This window comes from Austrofundulus limnaeus, unplaced genomic scaffold (assembly GCF_001266775.1).
Source record: "Austrofundulus limnaeus strain Quisiro unplaced genomic scaffold, Austrofundulus_limnaeus-1.0 Scaffold180, whole genome shotgun sequence".
Lineage (NCBI taxonomy): Eukaryota > Metazoa > Chordata > Actinopteri > Cyprinodontiformes > Rivulidae > Austrofundulus > Austrofundulus limnaeus.
The window spans coordinates 879,293-907,200 of NW_013952582.1; the positions used below are offsets into that span (position 1 = coordinate 879,293).

The 27,908-nt window shown below is 39.3% G+C and overlaps 3 protein-coding genes across 3 annotated transcripts in view; all 3 read right to left on the minus strand.

Annotated features, from left to right (window-relative positions):
• Nucleotides 1–14,249, minus strand: part of eprs1 (glutamyl-prolyl-tRNA synthetase 1) — a 25,774-nt gene extending 11,525 nt beyond the window's left edge. Inside the window, exons 1-17 of the mRNA XM_014018004.1 lie at nt 14,102–14,249; nt 12,798–12,882; nt 10,310–10,409; nt 10,074–10,230; nt 9,850–9,986; nt 9,569–9,663; nt 9,356–9,482; nt 9,033–9,225; nt 8,547–8,718; nt 7,967–8,200; nt 7,796–7,880; nt 7,626–7,685; nt 1,629–1,739; nt 1,022–1,158; nt 722–929; nt 460–572; nt 235–352 (exon numbers count right to left, since the gene is read on the minus strand). Of these exons, the coding sequence (XP_013873458.1) occupies nt 235–352; nt 460–572; nt 722–929; nt 1,022–1,158; nt 1,629–1,739; nt 7,626–7,685; nt 7,796–7,880; nt 7,967–8,200; nt 8,547–8,718; nt 9,033–9,225; nt 9,356–9,482; nt 9,569–9,663; nt 9,850–9,986; nt 10,074–10,230; nt 10,310–10,409; nt 12,798–12,882; nt 14,102–14,144 (2,175 nt within the window). The 5' untranslated portion in view covers nt 14,145–14,249. The remainder of the gene's footprint in view (nt 1–234; nt 353–459; nt 573–721; nt 930–1,021; nt 1,159–1,628; nt 1,740–7,625; nt 7,686–7,795; nt 7,881–7,966; nt 8,201–8,546; nt 8,719–9,032; nt 9,226–9,355; nt 9,483–9,568; nt 9,664–9,849; nt 9,987–10,073; nt 10,231–10,309; nt 10,410–12,797; nt 12,883–14,101) is intronic.
• Nucleotides 14,250–14,974: 725 nt separating this feature from the next.
• On the minus strand, nt 14,975–21,609 carry LOC106524269 (dnaJ homolog subfamily A member 2). The gene is made up of 9 exons (XM_014018006.1): nt 21,452–21,609; nt 20,213–20,272; nt 18,169–18,398; nt 18,004–18,084; nt 17,779–17,912; nt 17,466–17,662; nt 16,792–16,936; nt 16,535–16,662; nt 14,975–16,005 (listed from the first exon to the last, which is right to left on the minus strand). Exons 1-9 carry the CDS (start codon nt 21,527–21,529, stop codon nt 15,817–15,819), a joined length of 1,242 nt encoding a protein of 413 aa, XP_013873460.1. The 5' UTR covers nt 21,530–21,609; the 3' UTR covers nt 14,975–15,816.
• Nucleotides 21,610–24,060: 2,451 nt separating this feature from the next.
• neto2a (neuropilin (NRP) and tolloid (TLL)-like 2a) overlaps nt 24,061–27,908 on the minus strand; it is a 22,659-nt gene continuing 18,811 nt past the window's right edge. Inside the window, exons 8-10 of the mRNA XM_014018005.1 lie at nt 26,617–26,730; nt 26,356–26,486; nt 24,061–25,823 (exon numbers count right to left, since the gene is read on the minus strand). Coding sequence (XP_013873459.1) covers nt 25,086–25,823; nt 26,356–26,486; nt 26,617–26,730 — 983 coding nt within the window. The 3' untranslated portion in view covers nt 24,061–25,085. The remainder of the gene's footprint in view (nt 25,824–26,355; nt 26,487–26,616; nt 26,731–27,908) is intronic.

The window sequence follows — 27,908 nt, forward strand, 5'->3', positions numbered from 1 at the left end:
CTACGGTTGACCAAAAATCTCCGGAGGATGGATGGATGGATGGATAAATAAACAAACAAACAAACAAACAAACAAACAAACAAACAAACAAACAAACAGTACGAAAACAATATGACTCCCGCGTACGCTTCGCGTGCGGGGGTCATAATAAACTTTAACTGGACTTGCATACAGGTAAACCTGAGCTAAGATACAGTATTTGAGCATTATTTTCTGCCATCCAGTAGAACTCACAGTGCTGCTGGAGGCCTGACTCTTGTTTTTGTCTTTGGATCCAGCAGTTGGCATCTCCTTGGTGTGACCATCAGGAATATAAATCAGGACACAAGGACTCTCCTTACARCTGTTAGGGCTGCAGACACAAACAGTTAAACACAAACTGTGAGACATTAACAGGAGACGGCAGAAACATCAGACAGCCGTTATTGAGCTGTTTAATGCTTTTTTGTTTTCCTTCACCTGATTGGCTCGTAGGGCTGGTCACAGATGTAGAAGCCCCGCCTCTGGAGCTGAATGATGTCTCCTTTCTTCAGGCTCTTCAGACACGGATCACCCAGCATCTTCTCCTCCGACTGGGAATAAAACAATCACAAATTAAAATAAAAAACAGAAATTTGCACAAAAGGACAATATTTCATTCTAAACTCAGCACAGGTTGGGGGCTCMGTGAGGTTACACTCAAGTTAAACGTCACGTGGTCGACGCTGCTCATGATGCTCACCTTACTGTTCTTATTTATGTACTCTTTGAAGTCGTCATCTTTGGTGATGACAGCTTTGGAGATAAGTGGCTGGAAGTTGATGCAGACGGTGGGCAGTGGGGGGGCCTTCTCTGTCTCAGCCAACCATGTGATCTTTGTTGTCTTCTTGAAATCTTTGTTGTCCAGGTCCAAACGAGCCTCCATGGACACGACCTTACCGTCAGCTCCTCTRTGGGTGAGAACGTGAAGAGATGAGAAGCGTGTGATGGTTTGAACACAACGCTGGATGAACTTTAACAACGACCAGCTGAGGAAAYGTACTTGTGGATCTTRGTGATGATGAGATTCCCCCAGTTGATGAAAGTGACGACCTCTCCCTCTGTGAAAGTCTCTGCGTCGGCTCCTTCTACCAGGACTCTGGGTCCATACCAGACCTCCTTCATTCCAACCTCTGCGTTCTGGACACAGATGACAATGATTGTGCTGCTGCAGACCAATTTCATTAGACCTCTAATTTTTTTTAGCTCAGGTGATGTAAAAACTAATAGGCTAAGCTGAGATTCTCCTTGCGTGAAGCAGTTCGGTTGTCCTCCTGCTGCTGCAAAAACCAGTTCACTACAGCACAYTTTTTATTTCTTTCTTTCAATCAACCTCTAATTTAAATAATACACATTTCTATACGTCGACTCCGTTCCTTTAAAGTTTGGGGCTGAGTAAGTTAAACAAATACAACCAAAGAAAAATATTAAAAGACTCAGAAAACCTGTTTTGAATACAAAAGAAGTGCTGGTCAGSACTTTTTTCCAGAAGAGCTGGTGAAGCAATACACTTCAGGCTAGCTGAGGAACATGAGCATKTCATTTTGGAGACAACATAAATTTWAAATAATAAGAAAATAAATACAATTCAGGCAGTAAAAAACACTAACCTTGGGATGTTTGGCCACTTCCTTCATCTCCTCGGTTGCCTCTGAGATGCAAACTGGAACCACGTAGGAGCTGGACAGAGCTGTGTACCTGGGAGCTACTGGATCAATAACCTAACACACAGAAAGAAACACACATACACGTTTATAAGAGACATGAAGGAAGAGTCTTTTAAAAATATCTCCAAATACTACATTTTAGCACTAAAACGACAAAGCAAGGAATGGTGAAAATTAAAAGTTTATTTTCAAATAAACTGAAGAAAAAAATAAAAACTTAAAAAAACAGCCCAGCTCAGAAGGTGACAACGAAAGAATGTAAGCAACGTAAAATAAACCAAGCTGATCTCGTGAATGAATTGTGTTTATCTGCAGGTCAGGGAGCTCAAGCTTTTCTTCGGCTGCTAATTTAGTCACCTCTCACTTCCACTATTTTACCAGCCAGCCTCTATATTCATGATGGCCGAAGAGACAACAGGTACAAAAAAACACAAGGGTACATGATGAACACAAAGCATGTAAGAAAATCTCTTCAGAAAACAAACTGTGTGTTTAACACAGGCTCAAATAGAAGCAGATACCAAAACCAAAGTCAGAGCAGATTCAACTGTAATTTCATTTGATTTTGATGTTTCCAACTAATTGTGGGCAAAATATCAACTGAACCTGAAGTACTGTGAACTGACAAAATGGCTGACAGAGTTGTCTTTTCTTTCTAAAAAGAAATCAATGAATACGTCAAAAGATAGACTTCTGTTATTAATACCATCATTAAATGTAAGTCATTTGGTCACTCTGCAAACTGCTTTGTTTGGTTTATGTTGTCTCATTGCCTGTGTCAACATTTATTTGGAGCAGTGGTCATTATTGTTTTATTTAGTTAGTCTCCTGTTATTTGTTTTAAACCAGAGCTTGAATGACTGTTTGCTCTAACAAAACATAGCATTTACTTCAGACTGTTGATCCAATCACTTGTCAGTGTGGTCATTTAATTGGTTTGCTGTGTTTTATTGTTAGTTTAAATTCTGGTTTGCATTCATTAACCATTAAGTTAATGGGGATTATTGCATTTGTGTTTTCTCTCAAACACTATTTATTACTTCACTTTTTGTACCAACTTCACTTCCTCTATCCTTCTGTTTATAAAACTTGCTTTGTTTTTTAAAAGGGAACGATGGCCAGAGAACCATGATCTGTGAGTCACAGTTCACAACATTATAAAGAGGAATTTAACAATAATATAGAGACTAAAAGCAGATTTTATAAACACTGGGATATATATTAGGTATTGTGATATTGCAGTATTAGTTTTAGTTTCAAATAACTATTCAGAGTGTAGGGGTCACCTCGAGTGAAGAAACAAGATTTTCTGCCTCAAGCAGGCCTCGGACGGACCTGACAAGAGGATAGGAACTCTGTTAGAAACTGAACTCTATTTAGGACATGACAGGTCATTCTAACCATGGAAGAGAACCACTCAGTTCTCTTAATCAAATAATGGACAGAACAATCTCCTCTGTTCGTGATTCATTTGTCATTTAACTAAGAATGTTTATGCGTTTGTTAAATCATGATAATGACTGTCACAGGAAAAGTGGAACAACTCCTTTTCTCTTATCGTGCCTTAAAGATTTATAATGGTGTAAAAAATCACAGAGAATCTGATTACAATGTTTTCATTGTGTTTTCATGCATATCACTGTTTTTAGTTTACTGTGAACACAGTAATATAATTGTGGATTTTTCCTGAGAAATTCTTTCATTTATCTGGACTAACAGAAGGTTCAGAGCTGATTATAAACAGAAATGTTACAGTTAATCATCATAAATGTTTTGCAGTGATTTCTTTTAGAGTCTATCAGAAGGAAGCTAAAAAGAGGTTATCATGATGTTTGTTGTACAACCACAGAATTTAACCTTGACTGGCGCCTGGCAATCTTTATCTCTCTTCCTCTGACTTATCTCTAAGCCTGAGGGAGGAACCAAAGTTCGTCCATTCTTATTACTAACCCGGACGGCTTTGAGAACACTCTGACTTCCTAATTCAAACAAGGAAGACGGCTGTTGATCCTCCTCTGAGGATCTCAGTTCTGGTTGTAGATCTAAAGCCAACACGCCAAAGGGTGGATTTTACAGCCAGGGATTCGACAAGCCTGTCGGAATCCCACACGAGGCTTCAAGCCTTCAAAGCATTTGTTTTACCTTCCCATGGGAAGGTGATTTTATTTTGAAGGAGAAACTGGATACAGCTTGAATTTTTCTAGCTTGGACTGAAGCAGACGCAAAGTTACCGGAGAAATAAGTAGGCGAGCCGACAACAGTTCACTGACTGATAGSAGKYGAGCCAGCTTTTCTATTCCGAAGGTGTCTTAAGAAGTCATCATCAGGTAAAAGGCTACAGTGTTTGTGGTGACGTGTTCTGTGGAAACCGAGCTTAGAAAAGACGTGCAGTTCCGGTTGACTCACACTTTGTTAAAGTAAAAGTATTAGAAATACTAACATTACTTTCCTCCTTGTACTTTTATTTGCCAGAAACTTAAGCTAAAGTGCCAGTAAAATTGTTTGGTTACTTAACATCAGAACTGACGTTTTACTGTTCTATTATAAGTAGTTTGAGTTGATGTGGATTGAATTCGGACGCGGGTTCTTATCTCATTAATTCTGAAAGCTTGTTATAGGAAACTGACTACCCACAATTAAGTTGTAACTCATGATTTGTTTAATTTGTGTAAATAAATGATTGCATAGTCATTTATGGATAAACTTAAACTCGTCTGAGTGTTCCACTTATTGTGTCATTTCACTTTGCACAGTCAAGATATTAACGAGGAGTGAGAAAACCTCGGTAAGATATTTTCCTCATAACCTTGTGTATGAGAGATGTGGGAAAGGCTTATTTCATCCTAAGCTAGTCCTCTACAAGAGACAAAAATACCAGTAAAAAAAGAAGGAAGTCCATACCAGGTAACCTGACCAGACTGACAAACATAAACAGATAACATTTGCTCATTACACAGCTTATTAGTAATGTGAAGTTCTAAAGTGAAACGTGCAGAGACGTGTAATTTTCACAAACATGATATTGTGAGAAACATTTAAAGAGTAATGTCTCAAAAGTTCAGAATGATACATGAAGGTTGGGAATGGAGAAGATGAGGGAAAATAATTTTCTAATTATAAATATCTAATTATGTCAATATCCTGAGAAGATCTTTTCATCTGTTCTTGCAAAAGCTTGAAATAAAAACAAAAACAAATGAAACTAATTTGTGCATTACAGAATCTCACTCTAAATCCTCAAGCAAAAATTGAATTGATTTCTGAATATTTTTGATTACTGTTCCTTTCCTTTTATTCGGCTGGTAAAATACTGCAGGCTGTTGGTGCACTTTAGGATAAACCAGCACATGGCAGAAGCAGGGTGGGTCAGAATGAGGAAAAGGAGGAAGAGGTGGCGGAGAAGTACCTTCAGACAGCTAACTGGCAGCTTGGAAACAGAAGAGTGAGATGCTGTTGAATGTCAGGTACAAGGAGGGAGGAACAGAGTGAGGGTAGAGGTAAAGACATTTACACAGAATGGACTCTTCACTTCTCTCCTGGGCCTGCTGTTGTTCACACTTTGTGCCTTTTTACCTCAAAAGGTCCCTACATGCTCTGACTAAAGAGTTTTGTCATATATCAACAACATAACCAGAAAAAAATGGTTAAGGGAAATTATTCTTCGATGCAACCAAAGCAACCCTTTTATTCACAAAGAATGAAGGGGAAAAGCAGAAAAGTGAAGTGGAAAATAAAATATTATTAGAGCAAGAAAAACACTTCAGTTAAGTCCAATGAAAAGTCTAAAAGTCAATGCAAAAACTGTTCAAAACTAAAGTACACTGCAACTCAAATTTAAAGTTATTTCCTGTCTAACTTCCAAACACCAGCCCAAGTAGAAGCTAATATTCACTGCTCTTTTTTTTTTTTTTTACAAAAACATGTTTTAGTAAGTGGAAAAGTCTTACATTTGAATGATGCTAAAACAAACTCCAAAGAAAAATCAGCTGCTAGCTGTTTGCAAGCTTTACTACCCACCACCATAAAAGGCAAGTAATCATTTAATTACCTGTCTGTTAAATATCTCCAGAGATTCTTAGATAAAACTTTCAAACAGTAACCATTGGGCGTACATCTATAACTGAATAACTGATGGTGTCTACCAGAATCAAGATGGCTACCAGTGCTAATCAACCATAGAAAACACAAACATGTATTCTTAATTAACAGATTTTGAGCAGAATTTGGTGTGGTACTGCCTGAGAGTCAACTCACAGCAATTTGCACAAAAATTTAGTTTAAAACTTTGACAGGCAGGGTGAAGGCGAGACACTTCTCTCTAAGAATCAGTTTAATTATTACAACATTGTTACCTTTGCCCCAGCTTCTGATAAACAAATGTAATTTACTGAAACTATGAATTATGCTTACAGAAATGTAAATTTACAGAGTTGGCCAAAGTTTTCCCTTAGTCTGACTCTTCAGTCACCACATGAATCTGTGGTTATTTTCCATCTGCTACCCTTACAAAAAAGCAGATAGGATCATTTGAATAAAACTGAGCTCACAAATTAAAAAACAAAAATTGAACTGTTATTTCAGTTTAACTTGACTTTGGGATTGAGCAGCAGCTGCCAACAAAGAAAACCACAGGAGGAGCAATGCTGGTGTCTAGACACTTGAAACTGGGTGCAGAAATACTGAGAAATCAGACAGTGGGTTAGCTTTTTAAGATAGTTAATGAAAGGAAAGTGGAAGGTTGGGAAAAGGTAAACAAAAAGGAGCTGTCAAAAGAAAGCATGTGACAGAAAAATAACGGCAAAGCAGGTAGAAGCCATGCTGGTAGTTAGGTCTGTGGGGTTTTATTTGAAAAGCACAGGTTTCAGCCTGTCAGCTCCTTTAATGGTTAGTTATTCAGAACACATCTGGTTGTTTTAGGGAAACCAATTGTTTCCTAAAGCTTAGAACAAGTTTTAATGTTGGCCTTCACATTTCTAAAGGCTAGATAAGACATTAATTTATTTATATTTGTGCTTTAACAAATGGAAGAACTGAGTCATAGTTTAATATCTCCACTTGGTTTAAGTTTTCATTAGTACTGAATGTATTTAAGATGTTTAAAATATATATTTAGGTGATTCTTAAGAGGGGTTTTGTAAAAAAGGTTAAGAAAAACGATTTAACAGTAGTAGAAAGCTCTTTGAATGGCCTCAGTTTGGAGGAACAGAATTAAATTCTAACTGGACTGACGAGGTACCCCATTAAAATGTATTTCTGACATCTGTAAACAACTCTACTATTTAAACCTATATACCACAATCAGTGTTGCATTACACTGTTATTACAGTAGAAATGTATATATTCCTGCCCCAGGGAAGTGCTACAGCTAGGCGCTGCTGCCGCTGTTTGCAGAACAAAAAAATTCATGGAATCCATCTAATCATGTCCACATGTTGATGGTGGATTCAAAAGTTCTACTGGATAAGAGTTTGCATGAACCCCACTGAGGCTGTAAAGGTTTTAAAATGGAAGAAATCCACTTTAGTTCATGTTCCTTCAGTTTTCTTGCCAATCCAGTCAGAGCTGCACCTTATGTCTGCAAACTGAGGTTTTTCTAGAGCCATCTACAACAGGTTAGATGTTAATCGCATATAACTTCTTCAAAGAACCTCTCTAAACGATGTGAATCATCAAATTAAACTATTTAAGCTTGGTTTAAACTAGAGAACTGACAGACTTCAACCATTTAGCCATGCTAGCAGTGCGACAAAATCATTTTCTTCAAAAAGTTAAATATTTTAACAAATTAAAATAGAAACACAAAACAAATCATCTTCTAAAATGATGATTATTGCAGTGTGAACTGTAAACCCAATAAACATTTTTGGTATTTATCTGTAATGCTGCAGCGAAGATGAACAAACTTTAAAAGGGAACATGTTTTAGAGAATGAGACCGTACCTTTTTATTGAAAGCCCAGATCTTGTCCCACTCCATGTTCACCACAGACCTTGAACCACCCTGAGAGAAGAATCAAGGACATGAAGAACTTTAAGACATGACAACCTCTCCTACGCCCTGGATGAACCTGCTCTGGTAAGTACACTCCCTCTTTTATGATGACAGAGTACCTGAGCTGCTATGAACTGCTTCAGACCCTCCACAGTCATTCCTCTCCTCAGGACTCCTCTGACAGTAGGGAAGCGAGGGTCATCCCTAGAAAACAGGATGGTACAGAGGTCAAACAGAAACGGGGGTGGAAACAAATCTACATCAAACCTGATTAACCTCAATAGACCTACCACCCATCGACATAGCCCTGGTCAACGAACCAGGTGAGCTTCCTTTTTGACAACACCGTGTTGTTGAGGTTGAGTCTGGCATACTCCCAGATGTGGGGCTTTCTGAGACCCAGAGCGTTGATTATCCAGTAAAACTGTTCATCTCGATCATGGTACTCAGTGGTCCTAAGAGCATGGGTAACACCCTCCAAACTGTCCACAATGGGGCAGGCAAAGTCGTAGGTAGGGTAGACACTAGAAGAACCAAGATTACAATCAATACCTGAAAATGAGTTCTATTTAAATAGTTTATGTGTGAATTAGATATCTGATTCGAAGCACAGTTCTAACCCCAAAAACAACATTTTAATCAAGATCAAAAGATACTTTTTTTGATCCTTTATAATAACCTAATTAGTTCTGGAAACACTTACCTGGATACAAAACCTTCAAACCCAACTCATAACTAAAGACCCTAATTGTCTTTAGTTATATTTTGGCTCAATCAGGGCAAATTTCATTTTACAGCTAGCTAAGGGACCACCTCAGAGCAAACACCTGAGGTCTAAGAATCTCTTCATCAAAGGATTTATCTCCGTACTTGTAGGCGTCTCCGGTGCGGGGGTGGGGGGTGTTCTTGCAGCGGTACAGGGTGGGGTCTCTCAAGCAGCCGTTGTTGGAATTCATGTCGATCTTGGCTCTCATGCAGCAGGTCTGACCGTACTCTGACCCGGCTTTCATCTCGGACCACATCTTCATGTTCTGCTCCACAGCTACGAGAGAAAGAACGTGGATGTTAGCGCTCGTGTTGCTGTAGAGCAGAGGTGTCAAACTCTGCTCCTTGAGGAGGGGGGCTGCTCTCCTGTGTCACTTGTTCCTGCTTTAAAACACTTGATTTAAATGGATGAATGGGGAACTTGCTTCAGAAGGACTTGATGAGGCAATAAAATATTTGAAYTACGTGTGTTAGAGCAGGAAAACAACTAAAAGTTTTTAGGACAGAGGCCCTTGAGGCCTGGAATGTGGCGGTGCTGCCATAGAGCGTCATTTTTCACAGATTTATGACTGTGGCTTTCCACCATCTTACTGTTGTTTCTGCATTTGGACTCAATGCGCTGCTCCCTCTCCTGCTTCATCTGCTCAGGAGGGGTGTCGTCGATGTAGGCTTTGCCCTCGGTGAGCAGCTGCTCGGCCAGTCGCATGATGATGGGAAAATGGTCACTGGTGTAGGTAAACTGGTCGGGTTGGATCTGGAGCATGGAAACATCTTCCAGGATCACCTGAGGTGTAATAACCACATGTTAGCAGCTTTTCTGATTTTTTTTTTCTCTTTCCATCTGATCMACAAGCTCGGTTATTGTAGTAGTTGAAATGATGAAATGAATTCACAATGGTTTTATGTTCTGTTACCTTCTCAAAGTCTTCCTTCTCCTTCTCGGGGTTGGTGTCATCGAAGCGCATGATGAGCTTGCCTTTAAATGTGACCTGGTAGTACTGGTTGAGCAGGGCAGCTTTTGCGTGGCCGATGTGAAGATATCTGCTCTCAGGAACAGAGTYCACAGTTAAAAACATGTGCTCACCTCCTTTAAAAATAAGAACATTTTTGAGAAACCTCAGCCTCACCCGCTGGCCTCAGGGGGGAATCGAACCACCACCTTGCCCATCTCAGCTCCTGGCAGCTCCACAAACTTTCCAACATCCTGCTTCTTCTCATTAGACTAAAACACACAAAAAGTMACAGCATTTCTTAAATTTCTGACAAGTGGTTTAACTTTTCATATCTAAACAGGGAAAAAGCGGTGTGCTTTGGTTCTGTAAACATCTACAAACATTCATACATATCTTTTATTCTCAGTTCAACTAATGTACGTTTTTGCCGAGCGCATGTAAAACTGAATACTTACACTGGACTTGTTTACTGGGGCTTTCTTACTGGTGTACTTGTTGCCCACAGCAGAGAAGGGAACCTGTGAGTTCAGGAAAGAGAACCAGCGGCTGACATGAGGAAAAGATTTGTCCTGGGCTGACCAATCACCGTGACCTGAGGAGAAAAGAACAGTTTAARTGCCGAGTCTTACGTGCCAAACTACACAAACTTAAACAGAGGAGAAAACTGGATGTGACTTACTTTTGAGAGCAGCCCAGACGGACAGATCAGCCAGGGTGACGGCATKTCCAACCAGGAAGGTGCGCAGGGACAGGGCCCGGTCCAACTCACCCAGTGCTCCTGTCAGATTGGGCTGATCGCAGAGACGCCGAGCGCTGAACTCCAGCCAGTGGTCCACCTGAAGACGCCATTTAAAATAAAAAAAACGCTGGACTTAAACTAATTACAAATCGTCAAACATGCTGAAATGTACACACCTCAGTCTGCTCCATCATGTTGGCTCCATACAGGCCGAGGGCAGGAGCAACCCGGGCCAGGTAGCGGCTGATGGAGTTGGCATCGTTGAACTGGACTGAACTGAGGAAAGGAAACAAAGAACATGACTTTCTGCATGTCTCTGAAATAGGGATGAGAAAAATCAATCGACTGACAATTAATTGTTAAATAATGGTTTATTAGATTAAAATCCATTCCAATCGATTAACAGATAACATCCACTGGAGCATGACATCGTCCATTGAAATCGCTCTAAGTGGTTAGATCCAGTTTCAGTTTGAGTCAAAAGTAGAAACTTCAAACTTTAAACCAGTTTTTAAATTGTGTTGTTAGGCAAAGTAGAACTGGAGGTACAGTATGATAAATAGTATACGCTAGGGCTGCTAGAAACGATTATTTTTATAATTGATTAATCACAGATTATTTTTTCGATTAGTCGACTAATCAGATCATATGTTAATTGAATATAAAACATACAGTTTATCACGCCAGAATGCAGCTGCTATTGTATAACCATCATTAGATTTTAGCTGTATGCTAACTAAAAATAATTGCTGTGGAAGGCAAGTTCTGCTCTGCAGATATTRCACAGGTTTCTCTTTCATTTTCTTAAAATGATCCCACACTTTTGAGCTCCGTTGTCAGGTAGCCATGATACCAGAGCCTGTCTGTATAATGTCTTGTGACGTCCACGGCCTACCCCAGTTACCACTACTGTGCATGTGTGTCAAGGACAGAAAGGCAGATGTGGCAGTGGAAGGTGTCAAAGCAGTTTGGAGAGAAAAACAAAGTAAAGAACAAAAAAAAAAGAGAAAACAATGAATCAATCGATTATGAAATTAGCCACCGACTATTTTAATAATCGATTAGTAGTCGATTAATGGATTATCGTGGCAGCCCTAGTATACGCCACATTTTATTTTCCTAAAACAGTTCAATTTATTGTGCATCGCGTTGCGTTGGGTTGTGAGCAGCAGGAAACATGTTCCTGTGGAAACAAAAACACCTCAACCCACCGTTAGATTCCTCCTTCTCTCAAGCCGTAAATATAAAAACTAGGGGTGGGAATTTTTTACCATCTCATGATTCGATTCAGATTTTCGGGGTCACAATTCGATTCAAAATCTATTTTTCATTTAAAACTCAATGTGAGCCCATTTGTCGTGTTTCTAAAGTGCTTCATCTTCTTTTTGCAAAYTTTGCACACAGTGAAGCTCATGTCAAATTCAGACTCATTCAGCAGAAAACAAAAGAGCCCAAATCCTTGCACTCAATAAAGACGGGGTCAGTTGAATCTCCCCTTCCTCCCGTTTTGTAGTTTCCTCTTTGTTTTGGCGCTTTCTGCACATGCATACCTTCCAGAACTGGCTGCATGTGACGTCAGGACGTCTCAAGTGGTTACAAAATGGAGGTTGACAACCTTTGGATTTTCTTTCTTTCTTTCTTTATTATTTTTTCATATTTAAAAATCAATTTTGGTACATTTTAAATCAATTCTGAATCTTTGTGAGAATTACGATTCTGATGTAAAACGATTTTTTGGTGCACCCCTAATAAAAAACATCCAATAACTTTCCTGACTGAGTTATTTGTCAAGCAGCAAAGAATCTACAGGATGAAAAAAAAAAAAGAGCAAGCAGCACTCGAATGTCTGACTTGGTAAGGGATTGGGGGACCACGCTTAAATGGGCCAAAAGAACCAAAGATCAGTTCTGAGTTCTGGAGAGCAGATTAGGGCAGTGGTTCTCAATTATTTTCTGTCATCCCCCCCAGGGAACTTAACCCCCCCATATTTTAATTTTAATTATAATAATAAATGAAAATATGATTTTTAGATACAAAACTATTATTTTAATCTGTTTTTCCCCCATTCAGGTAAAGGTGCTTTATTTGTCATCAATGCATGTTCCCATGCAAGGATGAAATTGGTGCTCATTTTATTTGACCCATCACACATGAGAAACACCAAGTGGAGCAGCAGGCAGCTATGTGAGAGTCCGTGAGCAGTTGGGGGTTAGGTGCCTTGTTCAAGGACACCACAACATCTGGGCATGGCGGAGAGTCAAACCAGTGACTTTCTGGTCCCAATTTGGCTGCTCTACCACTACACCACTGCTGTCCCCCAGCAGCCTGGATATCTGTTTTCTTGTATTTTATACAAATGCCCAACTTTAACAATATGTGAGAAATCCCCATTTTTTTGTTTACTCGGACAGTATTTAATTCAGCTGACAAAATAAATTGTTAAAATAAAATGATCTGCTTCATTTTTTAAGTCAGCACATTATTCATGAAAGACCCTCATGATACAAGAGAAAACTCAGGTTTTGAAGAAAATGGCTGCTTATCAATTAATCGTTAGTCCATCAATAAGATCAATCAACTTAAGATTAATTCATTAATCGATAACTTGCATCCCTACTCTGAAACACCACAAGCAACAACAAACAAAACAAGAAAACCACTTACTCTGAGATGTGAAGCTTTGTGTCTTTGCCTTCTTCCACAGACACCTGCACACTGTTCTTCACGTGCTCTGCAGCAAGAAGTGCGCCTGCAAGTGTTCAAGGAAGGTCTTTCTATTATTTACATCTTCACAGAACATGACGTTGATTATACATTAGTGCAAAAATTCAGAAATGAGTAGCATAAGGACATATTTATTTTGCAGATGATTTGTATAACCTGGGCTCAAACTGAAAAAATTAAACATCGAGGTTCATTCTCCTCATCAAATTTTATTTAACAGGTTTATTATGGGATAAACAACATTTATTTGTCTTTAAACCAGTTTCCTCCTTGTTTCCAATCTTGGTCACACAACTGTGCCTTTCCTTTCATCTCATCAGTCAGTCAGTATATCTTCTGCAGGAGTAGACGGTTGGTGTTCTACTTTTAAATATGTGCAATTCTACAGAGGCTAAGTTTTGAGGTTGCCAAACAAGGTATTACCAGTGTGAGAGCAGTTGGAAACGAAACCAGGGTACCAATTATGCACATTCACCATCTACACGTTTTAAGAGGCTTGCATCAGCCTGCAGTACTCGCAACGGACACAAGAGGGCGCTGTGAGAGCTGCTATTCAGGCTAATAACTAGCTTATTCAGGTACAAAACTTTGGATCAGCATTAAATGGAAAGCATGTCATCCGAAATATTGAATATAACCAAATAAAACGTGGCAAGGCGCCGACTTCCACGACTTTTAAAAACATAAAATATTATTATATGGAGCATATAATAACCAGAAGCTAACCAGGTTCAATGTCTGTGCCACATGATATTTTCAAGTTCAGTAAGACTATTAGCTGTATGATTATATGTGGATCCCACAATAAAAAAAGGTTATAACATGTAACGTGGTTTCATTTTAAAAAGAAAACCTTAGAAAACTGTATACGTGTGGAGATTAGTGGGTGCCACGACTACACACGCCGAAGAGAAACAGTAAGCAATAAAATCCATTTATTCGGAATTACGTCGTGTACAAAAAGAACCGGTTTTAATACCAGTTTCAGATAACTAGAAAAACTTCTACTTTTATTGGTTTGGGTCCAGTCTAATTATACAATGAAAATAATGATAGATGCTATATTAGATGATGTAACGAGGAAGTAAACAGCTTTAACATAATTAAACATAAGACCGGAGTATTTTCCTGTTTGTTTTGATGACACGTAGCCATGCTAGCAGTCGGGCTGTCACCGGGGCGCGTGCATGCTTCACGCTCGTCTTCATGATGTCATTTATTCAGATAAAGAAAGTGAAACTCACCCAGAGGCGGGTTGTTTGTGTTAATGGTTAGATTCAACGCCATGCTGTTGGTTCCTTTTATACGGTTTGTAGAATCGTTTGCACTAAAAAAGTGAGATGAATGATCTTTCTCCACCGCGCCGCCACCTGCTTCCGCTACGACTGCTTCTTCACTTCCTTCTCGGCAGGATAGATGCAGCTTTAGCGGACTGCTGCCCTCCAGAGGTAAGGATCAGTACTGCAGATACTCATGCTAGAGTCAAACCTCAGTAATTCTGCTCCTCAGAACTGTTTAAAACAATCTGCTTTTTGATTCCATAACTTTTGCCTTACAAGCATTATTTCAGAAGTGTTAGCAAAATAACATGTAAACTAATTGCTAATGAGACTTCTGTAGCTAGACTATCTTTGCCATCTATTTTTCCACATTTACAGGCTCAGGGAAATACTTTTGTGCATCAAACAGCTGTAACATTTACAATTTCAGATGGTCAGTCTTGTTTTTGTTGATAGTGACCAACAGGAAATGATTTGATCACGTCTTCTGCTCAAGTCCTTTTCCATCCTGCAGAACTGCTAAATGCACCAATTCTGCTGTGATTTCAGCTGCACTTTTCAGATTGTAGCTGACAGAAGCAGATGGATTAGTGCCACAGCAAAAAAAGTGGCAATAAATTTTGTTCTGAACCTTTTAATAATGATAATCATGCAATATCCATTTTGATACTGCACAATATTAAAACAATGTCACTACAAATGTGAGACTTGGGGGGGGGGGGGGGGGGGGATTACCCACTGCAATATCATGTTTAGATGATTTCCAGAAGGTAAAATTTCCAAAACAATCACCTTTACAAATTATAAATTGTATTAAAAGACACCACAGACAAAACATGCTATTTCGACAATTTATTCAACAATAATTTTAGACATTTCTTAAGAGTGTTGCTTTACTTTATGTTCAGGAAGTGCAAGAACCAAAGCTTTATACATGCACATGGACTATAGTTGGTTTTATGCTTGTTTTATTTTCACTAAAGATTTTTTTCTTCCTTTTTTTAAAAAAAAAATGCAGCTCAGAATATAGTGGCTGATGAAGCTTACCAACCACTTCATAATATACACAACAAAATTTCCTCTTGAATTAAAATGTAAAAGAAAGAAAAAGACAAGTAAAATTCTATAAAGTATAACAAAAAAGGTGTAAAATCAGAAACAAAGTGGTGCTGAATAGATGAGTCCATGGCTGATACAAAGAAACTACGGTATGTCACATTGCCCAGCTGCTTTGTATGCACATTAGTAAGTTTTAAATTAATGTAAATACTATGAAAAACAAAAAATGCAAGTCACACTCAGCAATCAAGAAGCATTTATCTTTCTGTCCTGAAGTTCCCACTGGATGAGAGGACTGGATTTATAACGGGTGACGAGGGAAGGATGGGGTGACTGGGGCTTTTTCATACATTTTAAACACTTCCTGTACACCTGAAGTCTTGAGAATCCAATCAGAATGAGATGAAATAGTCTGGCTGCTCTAATAAATGTTCCTCTGACAGGATCAATGATCTTTGTGCTCAAATTAAAAATATCCTGTAACAATTTTAGGTACATGAGTAAACCATGAGTACTGGCTCTGTTTGTGGCCAGTTTTAGGCTTCTCTATTCAGCAGTTTATATGTTTTATTCACAAGGAGACTGGGGTTGTGTGTGTGTGTGTGTCGAAGAAACAGAGATTACTGGTGGGCACACTGTACGCCCGGTCCATGGTGGCCACTTTCATCGTCTGAGCTGTCGTTGTACGCCTCCCGGCGGCCGCCTGATGATGAGCCCTGGCTGGCGTCGTAATCTTGCAGGTCAACCTCCTCGGTGTCGCCGCTGATCATCGGTTGTTCTGACCTTGAGGGAAGCATGTCCTCCAGCTCCTACATGGAACATGTTGAACAATATTTAATCCAGATCGCAACAGGACACACAAAGTTGTACAAAAATGCCAGCTTCAACTAGCATAAGAAATTATATGAGCTGATAAAATGAGCCAGAGTGAGCACAGGCTGAAGTGCAAAATAAGTCTGTGATTTTTGCCAAACAGGATTTGTGCACAAATGAGTTCAAAACGAAGTCAGGTGGAAGGAAATCTTACACTGCGCTCATGATTTAGCTTCGATTTCCTCAAAACAAAAAAGAAAAAAATATATACTGGGCATACTTAACTAAATAAAAACATATAAAAGTACATAATCTCTTCAATGATAAATTTAGGGGCAAAACCATTCCTCCTACAGAGCCTCGTTTGGACCTTCGTCCAAAGAAATGTTTAAAATGCAGCTAAAGGACATATGTGCAAATAAGGTTTTATGGGTCAAAGCTGTTTCTGTAGTAAATAAAAAACAAAAAGCACAAAGTCTGGTGAGTGGTACCGATATGGTTAATTTAAAAAATAACTTGTCATACCACAAGTTTTTCTGGACTGATCCAGTTGTTGTCAGGAAACTGGACATCAAACTTGACAAAAAGATCTCCCTTCTCAAAAGGGTTTCTGTACTGAGGCATGCCCTCTCCTCGCACCACTCTGACTGAGCCTGCAAGAGACGTGGTGTGGTTACAAGAAGTCAGGTTCAATCACACATTTCTGAAATGTTTGATCAGGTACTTTGTAAAAAAAAACAACAAGAAAGTTGAAAAGCAGATGAAATAAATCGGGTTTTAACCTGGTTCAATGACTTTTCCTGCAGGATACTTCACAACAATCTGTCTTCCATCTAAGTGTTTCAACATGAACTGGAAGCCACACAGAGCCTCCACGAGCCCAATCTTATGGTTCATGAAGAGATCATTCCCCTCACGCCTGAATGTCTGAAAAAAGACAGGACAGCATCCCCGATCAATAAAATGGATGATAAAAAGCTCATTTAATGACTGAACAGTATTTAGTTTTAGTAAATGACAATTTGTCTTGTTGATGTTTTAGGGTGGTGAACATTTTAATGCAATGTAAATTAAAAGGCCCCAAAACACATTTTTGCATGTATAACATGCTCATACAGAAAAGACAACTATATTAAATAATTTAATTATTATTATTTTAATTTATTAGGTTTAAAAAAAGAACTGTTTATGTTTTGGGGGAAGCGAACATGCACTTTTGCACCGAACCCCATAATAAATAAGTCACAAACAGATCTTCAACTTCCACACATGCAGCTTAGCCTGAATTTAAGAACTTTGATAATAAAATAAAGCATTTCAATAAAATAGCAGCAACAAGTAAACTAAAATCTACATCAGCTTTTCTTTTTAATCCCAGACAGTGATAAAGGTCACAAAAAAAAGGAAGAAGGACTTGGATTGAAAGGCTGCAGAGCTCAGAGACTCCTTCACGTACCTCATGTTCCTTTTCCTGCAGGACCAGAACTATGTCTCCAGGCTCAACGCCAGGTGCTTGGTCGGCTTCTCCTCCAAAGGTAATTTTCTGGCCGTGCTTCATGCCTTTGTCCACGTGTACCTCCAGAATCTTTACATCCTTCACGACTTTTTTGCCTTCACATTTTTTACAACGGTCCTTCTCACTGATAACCTCCCCTGTTAGAAGATAAATACACAACAGAAACATTATGCTTTGGGTACTTCTGGTTGAGCTTTGTGAGTAAAGTACAGATAAACCTGAACACCAGTGGGTAGGCCACTGTGGTTTTTACCTTCTCCACTACAGTCGGTACACACAGACTGCATCTGTTGGACCATCCCCGGGGCCAGCTGTCTGATCATGATGCGCATGCCACGCCCCCTACATGTTGTGCATTTCTGGACAGCACCCGTCTTACCTCCCTGTCTGCATTCATACACACAGAGAGGATGTTTTGTTAAAGAAAAACAAGTCCAACAGTAAAACAAGACAGACCGCAAGAACTACAATAACTTACCCGTTACAAGAACTACACAGTACATTCTTGCTAAGTTGTAGTTTAGTAGTTTTCCCGTTGTACAGGTCCTCAAGTGACACTCTGTGAAAAAAAACAAAAATATTTAGAAACTGTTAATAAATATATGTTGAAAAGCTGGATGACTGTTAAGGACATTTAACCTACTTGAGTGGATGGACCATGTCCTCCCCTCTCCTTCGCCCTCCGTTCCTCGAGCGGCTTCCCTGTCCTCCCATGAAGCCAAAGAGTCCACCACCAAAGATGTGGGAGAAGATGTCCTCCATCCCAGGACCACCCCCACCTCCTTCCCGCAAGCCTTGTTCTCCACAGCGGTCATATAGCTCCTTCTTTTCAGGGTTCGTAAGCACCTCGTAGGCAAAGCTGATTTCTTTGAACTACACATTGGTTTTAGAGAAAAAAAGTGAATAAAATAAAACAACATTTAAAATACAAAATCACATCACTGGTAAGTGAAATCAATGCATGACTGGATGTTTCAGCTGAAGCTCAGTGAAGACAAACTCTGAGGACAATTAAAAATGTCACCATCTGTGGTAATTTGTCTACATATATGACGTTATGAGACGTACAGGAAGTGTGTACCTCACGCCATTCTAATTCAACACAGACTAAAGTACAAACTCACCTTGATTTCATGTTATTTACATTTACAATGCTTCTTTACAGAGGTGTAAAGTAACTAGGTACAAATACTGTGTTACTGTACTTTACGTCAAGTCAAGTTTATTTATATAGCACATTTAAAAACTACTGCCGTTGGCCAAAGTGCTTCACATATTGCAGCTAAAAACAAAGCATTGCTGATAGAACACAAGTAATGATAAAACCATTAAAACAGACCAAATAAATGGGGAAAACAACTCATATTACTTTAAAAGCTTTTGAAAACAGTTGTGTTTTAAGAAGAGATTTAAAATCTCCAAGAGCTGAGGCCCGTCTGACATGAAGGGGCGGCTGGTTCCACAGTTTAGGAGCCAGAACTTAAAAGGCTCGGTCACCTCTGTGGACCAGTCTGGACCGCGGGACAGCCAAGAGCAAATGATCACTGGATCTAAGAGATCTGGAGGTCAGACATGTATTCAGGAGCCAGTCCATTCAGAGCCTTATAGGTCATCAGTAAAAGTTTAAAATCAATTCTAAAATGAACAAGGAGCCAATGAAGGGAAGCCAGCACCGGGTAGATATGATCACGCATCTTTGTCCGTGTTAAAAGGCGTGCTGCAGCGTTAGCTAACTCCAGCACACAGAGAGTTACAATAATCCAGCTGAGATGTAATAAAATCRCACATTCAAGGTCTTTAAAAGATAAAAACAATTGGATTTTAGATAAAAGTCTCAGTTTAAAAAAATGATCTTTTTACTACAGAACTAATCTGTTTCTCAAAGTTGAAGTTTGAGTCAAAGATCAGACCCAAGTTACTGACGTRCGATTTAACAGATGGTTCCAAGACACTCAGATCCTTAGGAGAAGCACTGTGATTACCACTGGGTCCAAACATAATACTTTCAGTTACTTAAGTAGAATTTTTGGGTATCTGTACTTTACTTGAGTAATTATTTTTCAACCTACTTTTTACTTCTACTTCTTACATTTTCACACAGTTATCTGTACTTTCTACTCCTTACATTAAAAAAAGGCAAGAAGTAGAAAGTTGTTACTTTTATTTCATTTTTGCTTGTTTTTATTCCAGCTTGTTATTGTAAAATGTCATTATGGAAAATCTAAACTGTTCATTTTAAATCAATACTTTTACTTTTAATACTTAAGTACAAAAAAATATCAGATACTTTAAGACTTTTACTCAAGTAATATTCGTAAAGGAGATTCTAACTTTTACCAAAGAAATTTGTTGGTAAGATACTTGTACTTTTACTCAAGTATTACTTTGTTGTACTTTATATAACACTGCTTCTTAATATGAATCTCATTTAAAGTAATAATGGCACCAATTAGAAAGTGGTAAATATAAATTTAACAGTTTTTTTTTCTGATAATTGCACACAATATGATTTTGGCTCACACGCCAATTCATTTTCTATTTGACCCATGTCCACTCTAATATCTCTATGAAGCATCATATCTTTTCTTAATTATTATAAACATATGATCACATTGTCAACCCTGGTTACTTTGCAAAGTAAAGCTATTATTACTAGTTTTACATAAATTATAGGAAAATGTCATTACCTTGTCACCAGCATTTGGGTTYTTGTCAGGGTGGTATTCTTTTGCCAATTTACGATATGCCTATAAGAACAAGGACAAAAACAAGTTGTATTCCCTATTAGTCAGTACAGATTATCTTCTGATGACTCATCTACATTAAACAGGATGCTGCTGCTTATCACATGTGCAAACCTGACGATAAAACACCACCTGTGGCGGTCAAAAATAAAATAAAAAAAGCTTCACACAACAACTTTGACTAATTCTTCACCAGCTACATGCCGGAAAGTTTTCTAACAGAATCGATAATGATCTGTTTTCAGATTATAACACACTAACTTGCCGTTTTAGTCAAAAACGAACAGCTCAAAATGTCTGACAAATTTGCTAACATTTGGGCTAACAAGGCTTGGCTAACTAGCATCGCTTGCTAACACCTTAAAAACACATAATAACAGCTAATTTTAGAAAGGAAAACAGTTTTGAACACAATATCTAACACAGATGACTTATAATTGAACAATAAATTAAGACTCGTGTGAATATTTAGGCACCGGAAACAGCCTTCGTCACAACCAGGCTAATTAGCTTGAAAACGTGTTTAACACGGAAAATGGACTTGGCATGCTACTGGGACTGTATACATTCAAGACACAATTTTATAATAAATAATACACAAAAAAGACTCAAACGTCGGTGACTGGTATAYTTTTGATCGGCGTAAATTATAGTTGCCATCCCTGTCTGCTACTGATTAGCTAAGCGGTCCTAGAAGCTCAAGTCATGTTTCGTCATTTATTTACAGGTTTAAAGCTTCAGGCCGCATGTCAGCTCAGTCAGTGTCTCTCGACGTCCGGATTATAGAGGAACAACAAATTAATGTGGTGCTTAAACAACACTGGGATATAAACTCAAAACGCGACAGACACACTGACAGGAGCTAAGCTAACGTGAGGTCAATGTTTAGCTCTGCGCCACGGTATGGGTTACAAATATCGACTTCATACTTGGCAACTATTAAGTTATACAGAAAATTAAACCTTTTACAGCGACTGGTCGCTTGGCTTTAAAAAATACCGCCACGGATAAATCGTCACAGTCGCGTTACATCACGAATAACCAGGCCATTTAACTTGCTAACAAGTTAGCATACTTTACGGCTAGCATTTGCTAAATGAGCTTAGCAACGCATTTCCTGGTTGTGGTTTTTTCAAACTCTTCCGAAAGCCACCGTCTGTCCGGCTGTTTCCGTGTAATTACCTTCTTTAGTTCACTCTCGGTCGCGGACGGAGACACTCCCAGAATGTCGTAAAGTCTTGTATCGGCTACATTGGACATGATGCTGTTGTGGTGGATGTTTCTTCGACACGGAGCGGAGGAGGACGGGACAAAGAGAGAAGGAGCCGGGTGGAAGAAGCCAGTGGAAGATGCTGTGCTCGGGTTTCAGCTTCCGGAAACTTCACGGGATGTGTGGGAACGCTGCTGCCACCTGGCGGCTGATAAGTGAATTGTGAAATGAAGCAAATCAGTTTTTTTTCACTGAAATGAAGCGGGCAGGTTTCTTGAATTTTATGTTGTTATTCTGTTCCCACGATGCCACTTAAAGGACAAAGTTGAGAAGATTTGTAAAATTTAAACAAACACAAATGTATGGACGCCCATTTCCGCCACCCTGATAAAAAAATGCAACTTGTATCTCATAATTATGACTTAGCTATCTCTAATTATGAGATACTATCTCATAATTAGAGATAGCTAAGTCATAATTATGAGATAGTATCTCATAATTATGAGATAGCTAAGTCATAATTATGAGATGCAAGTTGCATTTATTTTTTTTATCAGGGTGGCGGAAATGGGCTTCCATCCAAATGCATTCACATGCTAATCTCATGAAACCAAATTTTATTCAAGCACTCAAAGTGAAATTTGTACATTTTTTAGTAAATGATAAATTGTGTGAGTTTCTGGCTGTTTTCTGTCTTAGTGATGTTTAAATGTCAAAATAATTGGTAAAAGATTTTGATTTTAATGATAAATCTTTTGATACCAAATTGAGGGTAACCCATATCTTTATTTACAATTTGTATTGTATATTACCGTATATGTTTATATAAAAATATATAGTCATCAAACTTTATTACATACTCGAGGTCTACAAAACAATTTTTTATGTGTAAAACACTGTTTCAGTTGTAAGTTTTTAAATATCAGGACATAATGAAATAAATTCTAACACGAGGCAAATAAAACCTCAAGCAACTAACAGAACCTGACAGATTACACTGCTGTGATATTTGCTTATTTTAAAAAGTCAAAAACAGAGGAGGAGCGTGTAAAACTACAACTTATAATACATGATTAATCAATCATCAGTGAATACCTCTATAGCAGGGGTTCTCAAACCTTTTGGGTCTGGAGACCCCTTTCAAGGGTGAAAAATTTCCAGGGACCCCCTCATAAACCCCGTGCTGTTTTAAAAATAATGGTGAAAAATTTCCAGGGACCCCCTCATAAACCCCGTGCTGTTTTAAAAATAATTTACTGTCATTTTACCCCTGAATTCCATGGGAATAGTATTTTGTGTTTGGTTTAGTGGGTTTGGTTTTTCCCCCATGTGCATAATTTTAAAATAAAAACCAAACTAACAATATTGAAATTCTTTGAGGACCCCCAAGATACAGGTTGCGGACACCTGCGGGTCCTGGGACACCAGTTTGAGAACCTCTGCTCTATAAAAGCAGAGGTTTGATTCAGGTGTTTGAGAACAACGTAAAGATGGAAAGACATCGTCAATGATCTTAGAGTAAAATATGTTGAGGCTATTTATTATTAATAAAAAAAAACATCAGCACTCTATCAGTCCATTTATCTAACAGACATTAAATTAAATATGTTTCTATGTACAAGTTTTTAAAAAAAGCTGTTAAAAATACTACAAATAACCTTCAAAGGAATAAAAAAATTACAAATTTCAGGATGTCTTTAACGTCTTTAAAGTGAAGATTATTTTCATTAAAACTGTTTTAGAACTGATCATTTTTAAGCTTATGTAATTTTATTCTAACAAAAAGAGTCTCAGTCTGCCTACTGGGGGCACTGTCATATTACAGCAAAAATTATATGATTCTGCCCAATATATATGAGAGATAAAAACATAAAAAAATATTTTGAATATGAACAAAAACATACATTAAACTAAAAATAAGTGTATAAACCGAACAAACTAACAATAGCTCAGCTGTTACAGTGAAAAACTATCAAATAAAACCTGCAATGAATGTATTTGTAATGCTCTCACTGATTTTTCTGTCTTTTTAAATAATGTACTAGTAACTAATACTTATGATCAAATCAAAAAAGGATTTTTTTATAATAGATGTTAAATCATAAGAGACCTCWCATCACCAGAGTCAAACACAAGACCATATTTGAAGGTCACATGTTTTATAAAGATGCCTCAGGCTTCAGTTAGGACAAATTTATAGTGACAGCACAGGAGGGTGCATGTGTGTGTGTGCGTGTGTGTGTTGGGGGGGGGGCATGTATGAAAGAAAATGCTTCACGGATTCATTCAAATGTGCGACAGGCAGGAGAATCTGAGCCATCTTAATTTATTTTGTTCATAAGTGGAACTGGAAATTTGTCAGCCTTGAATCCTGTGCGTTCAAGCAGCGTCACACAACTCAGTGCATAAATGATCCCTGAAGCACCGCTGCATGTTAATATCTGCAGCTCGCACAGGGAAGTGCCTTGTGTAGGCTGCTCTGTGTGTCACACTTTGTATCTTACCTTGATCAGACAGCTCCAGTGTGTGTCTCACGTTGTTTTCTTATTAAAAATAATAATAAAAAAAACAACCTCAAAGATGTGAGTAAACTCTTGTTTAATTCAACAGAATGAAATTATACAACCAGTGGTTAAAAATCAGAAATGAGTCTAATACAGGCTACATGTGTCACTCAGGGGAACAGGTTGTGCTTGTATTACACACTCAGGTCAAAGGGGAAATAATCAAATCAAAATGTTTCTTTTTTTCATTTCATAAGCAGGGTGGGGTCAAAATGATTGCTTTTGATTCATTTTAGGCTTCAAAAACATACACTTTATTTTCCATTCTCATGACCTGAGTCTCTGGACGCCACAAAACTCACAGCAGAAATAGATTTTTTTTCCCTGTATTTTTTTTTAAATTTATTTACCAAAATAAGAGTCTCTTCATGTGCTCATCCTGAGGAGAGAGTGAAGCATATCCCCTGTTTGTGTGAGGTAACCATGAAAACYACAGGGTGATATTATAATATAACATTGTCATAATCATCATATTTTATTATCATTTTTGACAAGAGTAACTTTCTCATCGTCCTCAACACAACATGTCACTGATAATCTACCTTCATAAGCAACAATTGAAATCAAAGAGTTAGAAGCCAAGCATCACCATGAGGCTGGATAGACACTGGTTGTAATAGTACAGTACACTGACAAAAAAAAGACTTAAATAATTTATTAGAATATGCACTATAGATTGTATATTTGTGCATGGCAGGTAAATAAATGTCAAATCTCAGTCTGTTACAGCTTTTCTGAGTTGTTGAAGGAACCAAACAGATCAGTTTGGGTGTACATGCGAGAACATGTTCTGGTTGTCTCTAATGACGGGACAGCGCACCGTCTTCACTTTAAATCACATAGAGAATGATCTGTAGTTTCCTCAGTTTTGTTGTTCTTATATTTCCTCAGTTTCTCCCATTTAGCCTCCGTCAGACTATAAGGGAGTGTTAAACTAACAAAAAAATCTGTAAATGTTGCGTGACGACCGAATGAAAGGAAGCAGGGGTGATCAGTTTTCTTTGTTTCGAGGTCTGCCTGCATTTCGTTCCCCTTTCTCCATCTAGAAGTCCATGGATATGGAGCGCTGTTGGGGGTCAACTAGGGTGGTACTGTTGCGAGCGCTGTTGCCACGAATACTGAGGGTCCCACAGGCTCCTGCCATCCCACCACCAATGCCTCCAGCGATGCCACTGGGTCCTGCCATACTAATGCCTCCCGCTATGCCCATCCCACCAGACATGGCCACGCCTCCGGTGATCCCCACGGCTCCTCCGATCCCTCCGCCGGCGATCCCGGACGCACCCCCTCCTCCCATCGCCCCTGCGCCTGTGGCTCCGCCTCCCAGTCCCGTCGCGCCACGCCCGTAAATCTCACACGGGATCTCCTCGGTGACGCGGTCCTCGATGACCTGCTGGTCGCAGTCGTGAGTCTGTGCGTGCTGCTTGTAGCCGTAGCAGCTCTTCTTGTAGGTGGAGGTCGAGTTGAACGTCTTCATGGGAGGGGGCTTGGAGAAGTCATTGTGGTAGGACAGCTCCATGGAGCTCAGGGTGGTCCGGCTGTGCTTCACGCTGCCGCTGCCTGTTGCCACAGAGCCTTGTGAGCCGCAGTGGTGCTCGTGGACACAGCGGGACATGGTGGAGGAGCGCCGCATCTTATGGAAGCTGTCCAGCTCCTCGGAGAGGTCAGCCAGGTCTGAGGACATCTCCTTGTCGCGGAGGGAGAAGAGCTCGTAGTGGGGTGGGTCGAAGACCTCCTGGAATCCAGCTTTGTTGAAGACGCCAGGCCGCCGAGCCACAACCTTCAAAAGAGGATWAGAGTACGTGCAGTTTAGTAGCCGGTCAAGACCAAGGCATGAAATTTGATGATCAAACAAACTGATTATTTTTTAAAATCTTTATCAAAGGCTCATCAAGTTGTACTCAGGTCAAAGGTTAAAACTGTTATTTGTTGAAAAATATCCGTTTACTTCATGCCCACAAAGCACATTTTTTGTATTTATTGCATGAATAATCAACACAATTAATACACCTGAACACAACAGCAAATATCAAGTGCTGTTTTCCAGTGTTACCAGTTTGTGCACTTTGTGTTAGGAGTCACTAACAGCCTCCACCTATCCACAAAATCCAAACAAAATAGATCAATCCAAAACTGGTAATTAAAGTTGTAAAATAGGAAAATAAATTGAAACCACTCTGATGTTTTGGTTGATAAATGACTGAACCTTTTATCCTCCCAGTCTACAGAACAACACTGCAATGCAGTTTCATACTGTCTGCCTCCTGAACAACTTATCTCCATCTTGAACGTCAAACTAAAGTCAGACTTACCTTTTTCCTTGGCTGCTTCATCTGGACAAGAATAGAGATTATAAGAAGAACGAGAACTATGCCCGAAGACACACCAATAACGGTCCCGTGTGTCTTAGTGATCTGATGGAAAAGACCCTTAGCACGCTTCTCTGAAGGAGAAAGGGGAAGACGATAACAAAGCCAAGCAGAATAAAAATGAAAAATGCAAAAGCAGCTAGAAAAAAACCAGTCAATTAACATCACCAGTAGGAAATAACAAAGAGGAGTGGAAATGGTCACCTTTGCAGTGGTTTTCGTCCCATGGATAGACGCAGTTCTGAATGCCGTTGCACACCAGCGTGTTGTTAATACACATGTTGCTGTGGCAGAAAAATGTACTGGCTGTACAGGGAGCTGCAGGGAGAGAGAAAAACAACAACACACAGAGATAATGGAATTTAGAACAAAAAAAACAACAACAACAACAACAACAAAGCTGATTAAAAGATGACATTGTGAAAAAGACCAGAGTATATTTTTAGAGATAAAACAATAACAGCAACGCTAACAAAACATTACTTGGGCAATAGGAATTCTCCAGAGGCCTGTAAAGAAAAATAAAATGTTAGTTTTTCCAGAAATGCCAGGGGTCTGGGGTAGATGGCGTGTGAAGTCATACATCATCATTTCCCAAAGACGCAACATCAGGGGGTGATGAGAGGAGGAGGTGGCAGCTTCAATGRACTGCAGCCAACATGTCAAGGGAGTCCAGGATGGGGACCAGTGTGTGTGTGTGGGGGGAGGGGAGTGGGGGGAAACTCAGAACCAATCCGAGGGGAGGACTATGGAAAGGATGAAAAGAAAAGCAGAGGTGGTAGAAATGGCTCCAACACATCATGAGGTGCTGCTGGTCAGGCCGGCGCTGTGAGAGGGACCTCATTAAAGTCGCCGCTGGTGTGTGAGTCCTGTGACGGCAGAGACAGAGGTGACTGACAATCGATGCCGGCCGCTCGGCTCTGGAGGAAGAGCTGCAAGGCTGATGAAGGATGACAATGCCCCAGTGTTGGTGCAGACAGCTTGGTCAGCCAGATGCACAGACAGGAGACGGTGGAGTGGAAACTGATTGAAAAGCAGTGGCATAAAACCCATCATGTTACCTATAATGTATTTTTAAGCTGAAAAGCCTGAATGTGTAGCTTGTAAAATCAACTTTTTTGAGTTTTAATGTCTCATAAAAACATGTCCAAAGCCTTGCTCTGACTCATCCATGCATGTTTGAGAAATCCTGCAGTGTTTTTAGGAAGCCMTGCTGAGGAGCAAAACAACAGGTGGGGACCAGAAACGCCCCTGGGACGTGTCTTTAAGCCGAGCTTCCTCATGGTAGAGCGCACCCCCCGTCCCCCTCCCCACACACCTCGCCCATGACTCCTGCAGGCTCTCAGGTGAAAGTGAAAGTGAAACTCAAACTGTCCTCTGAGCTCTCAACATTAGTTTTCACTCAGTGAAGATCTTTTCAGATTAAAAATACCTTTGAGGAAATGTATTTTCAGATGCCAAGTAAACTGCATCATAGCAGCCCCACCGCTCACGAG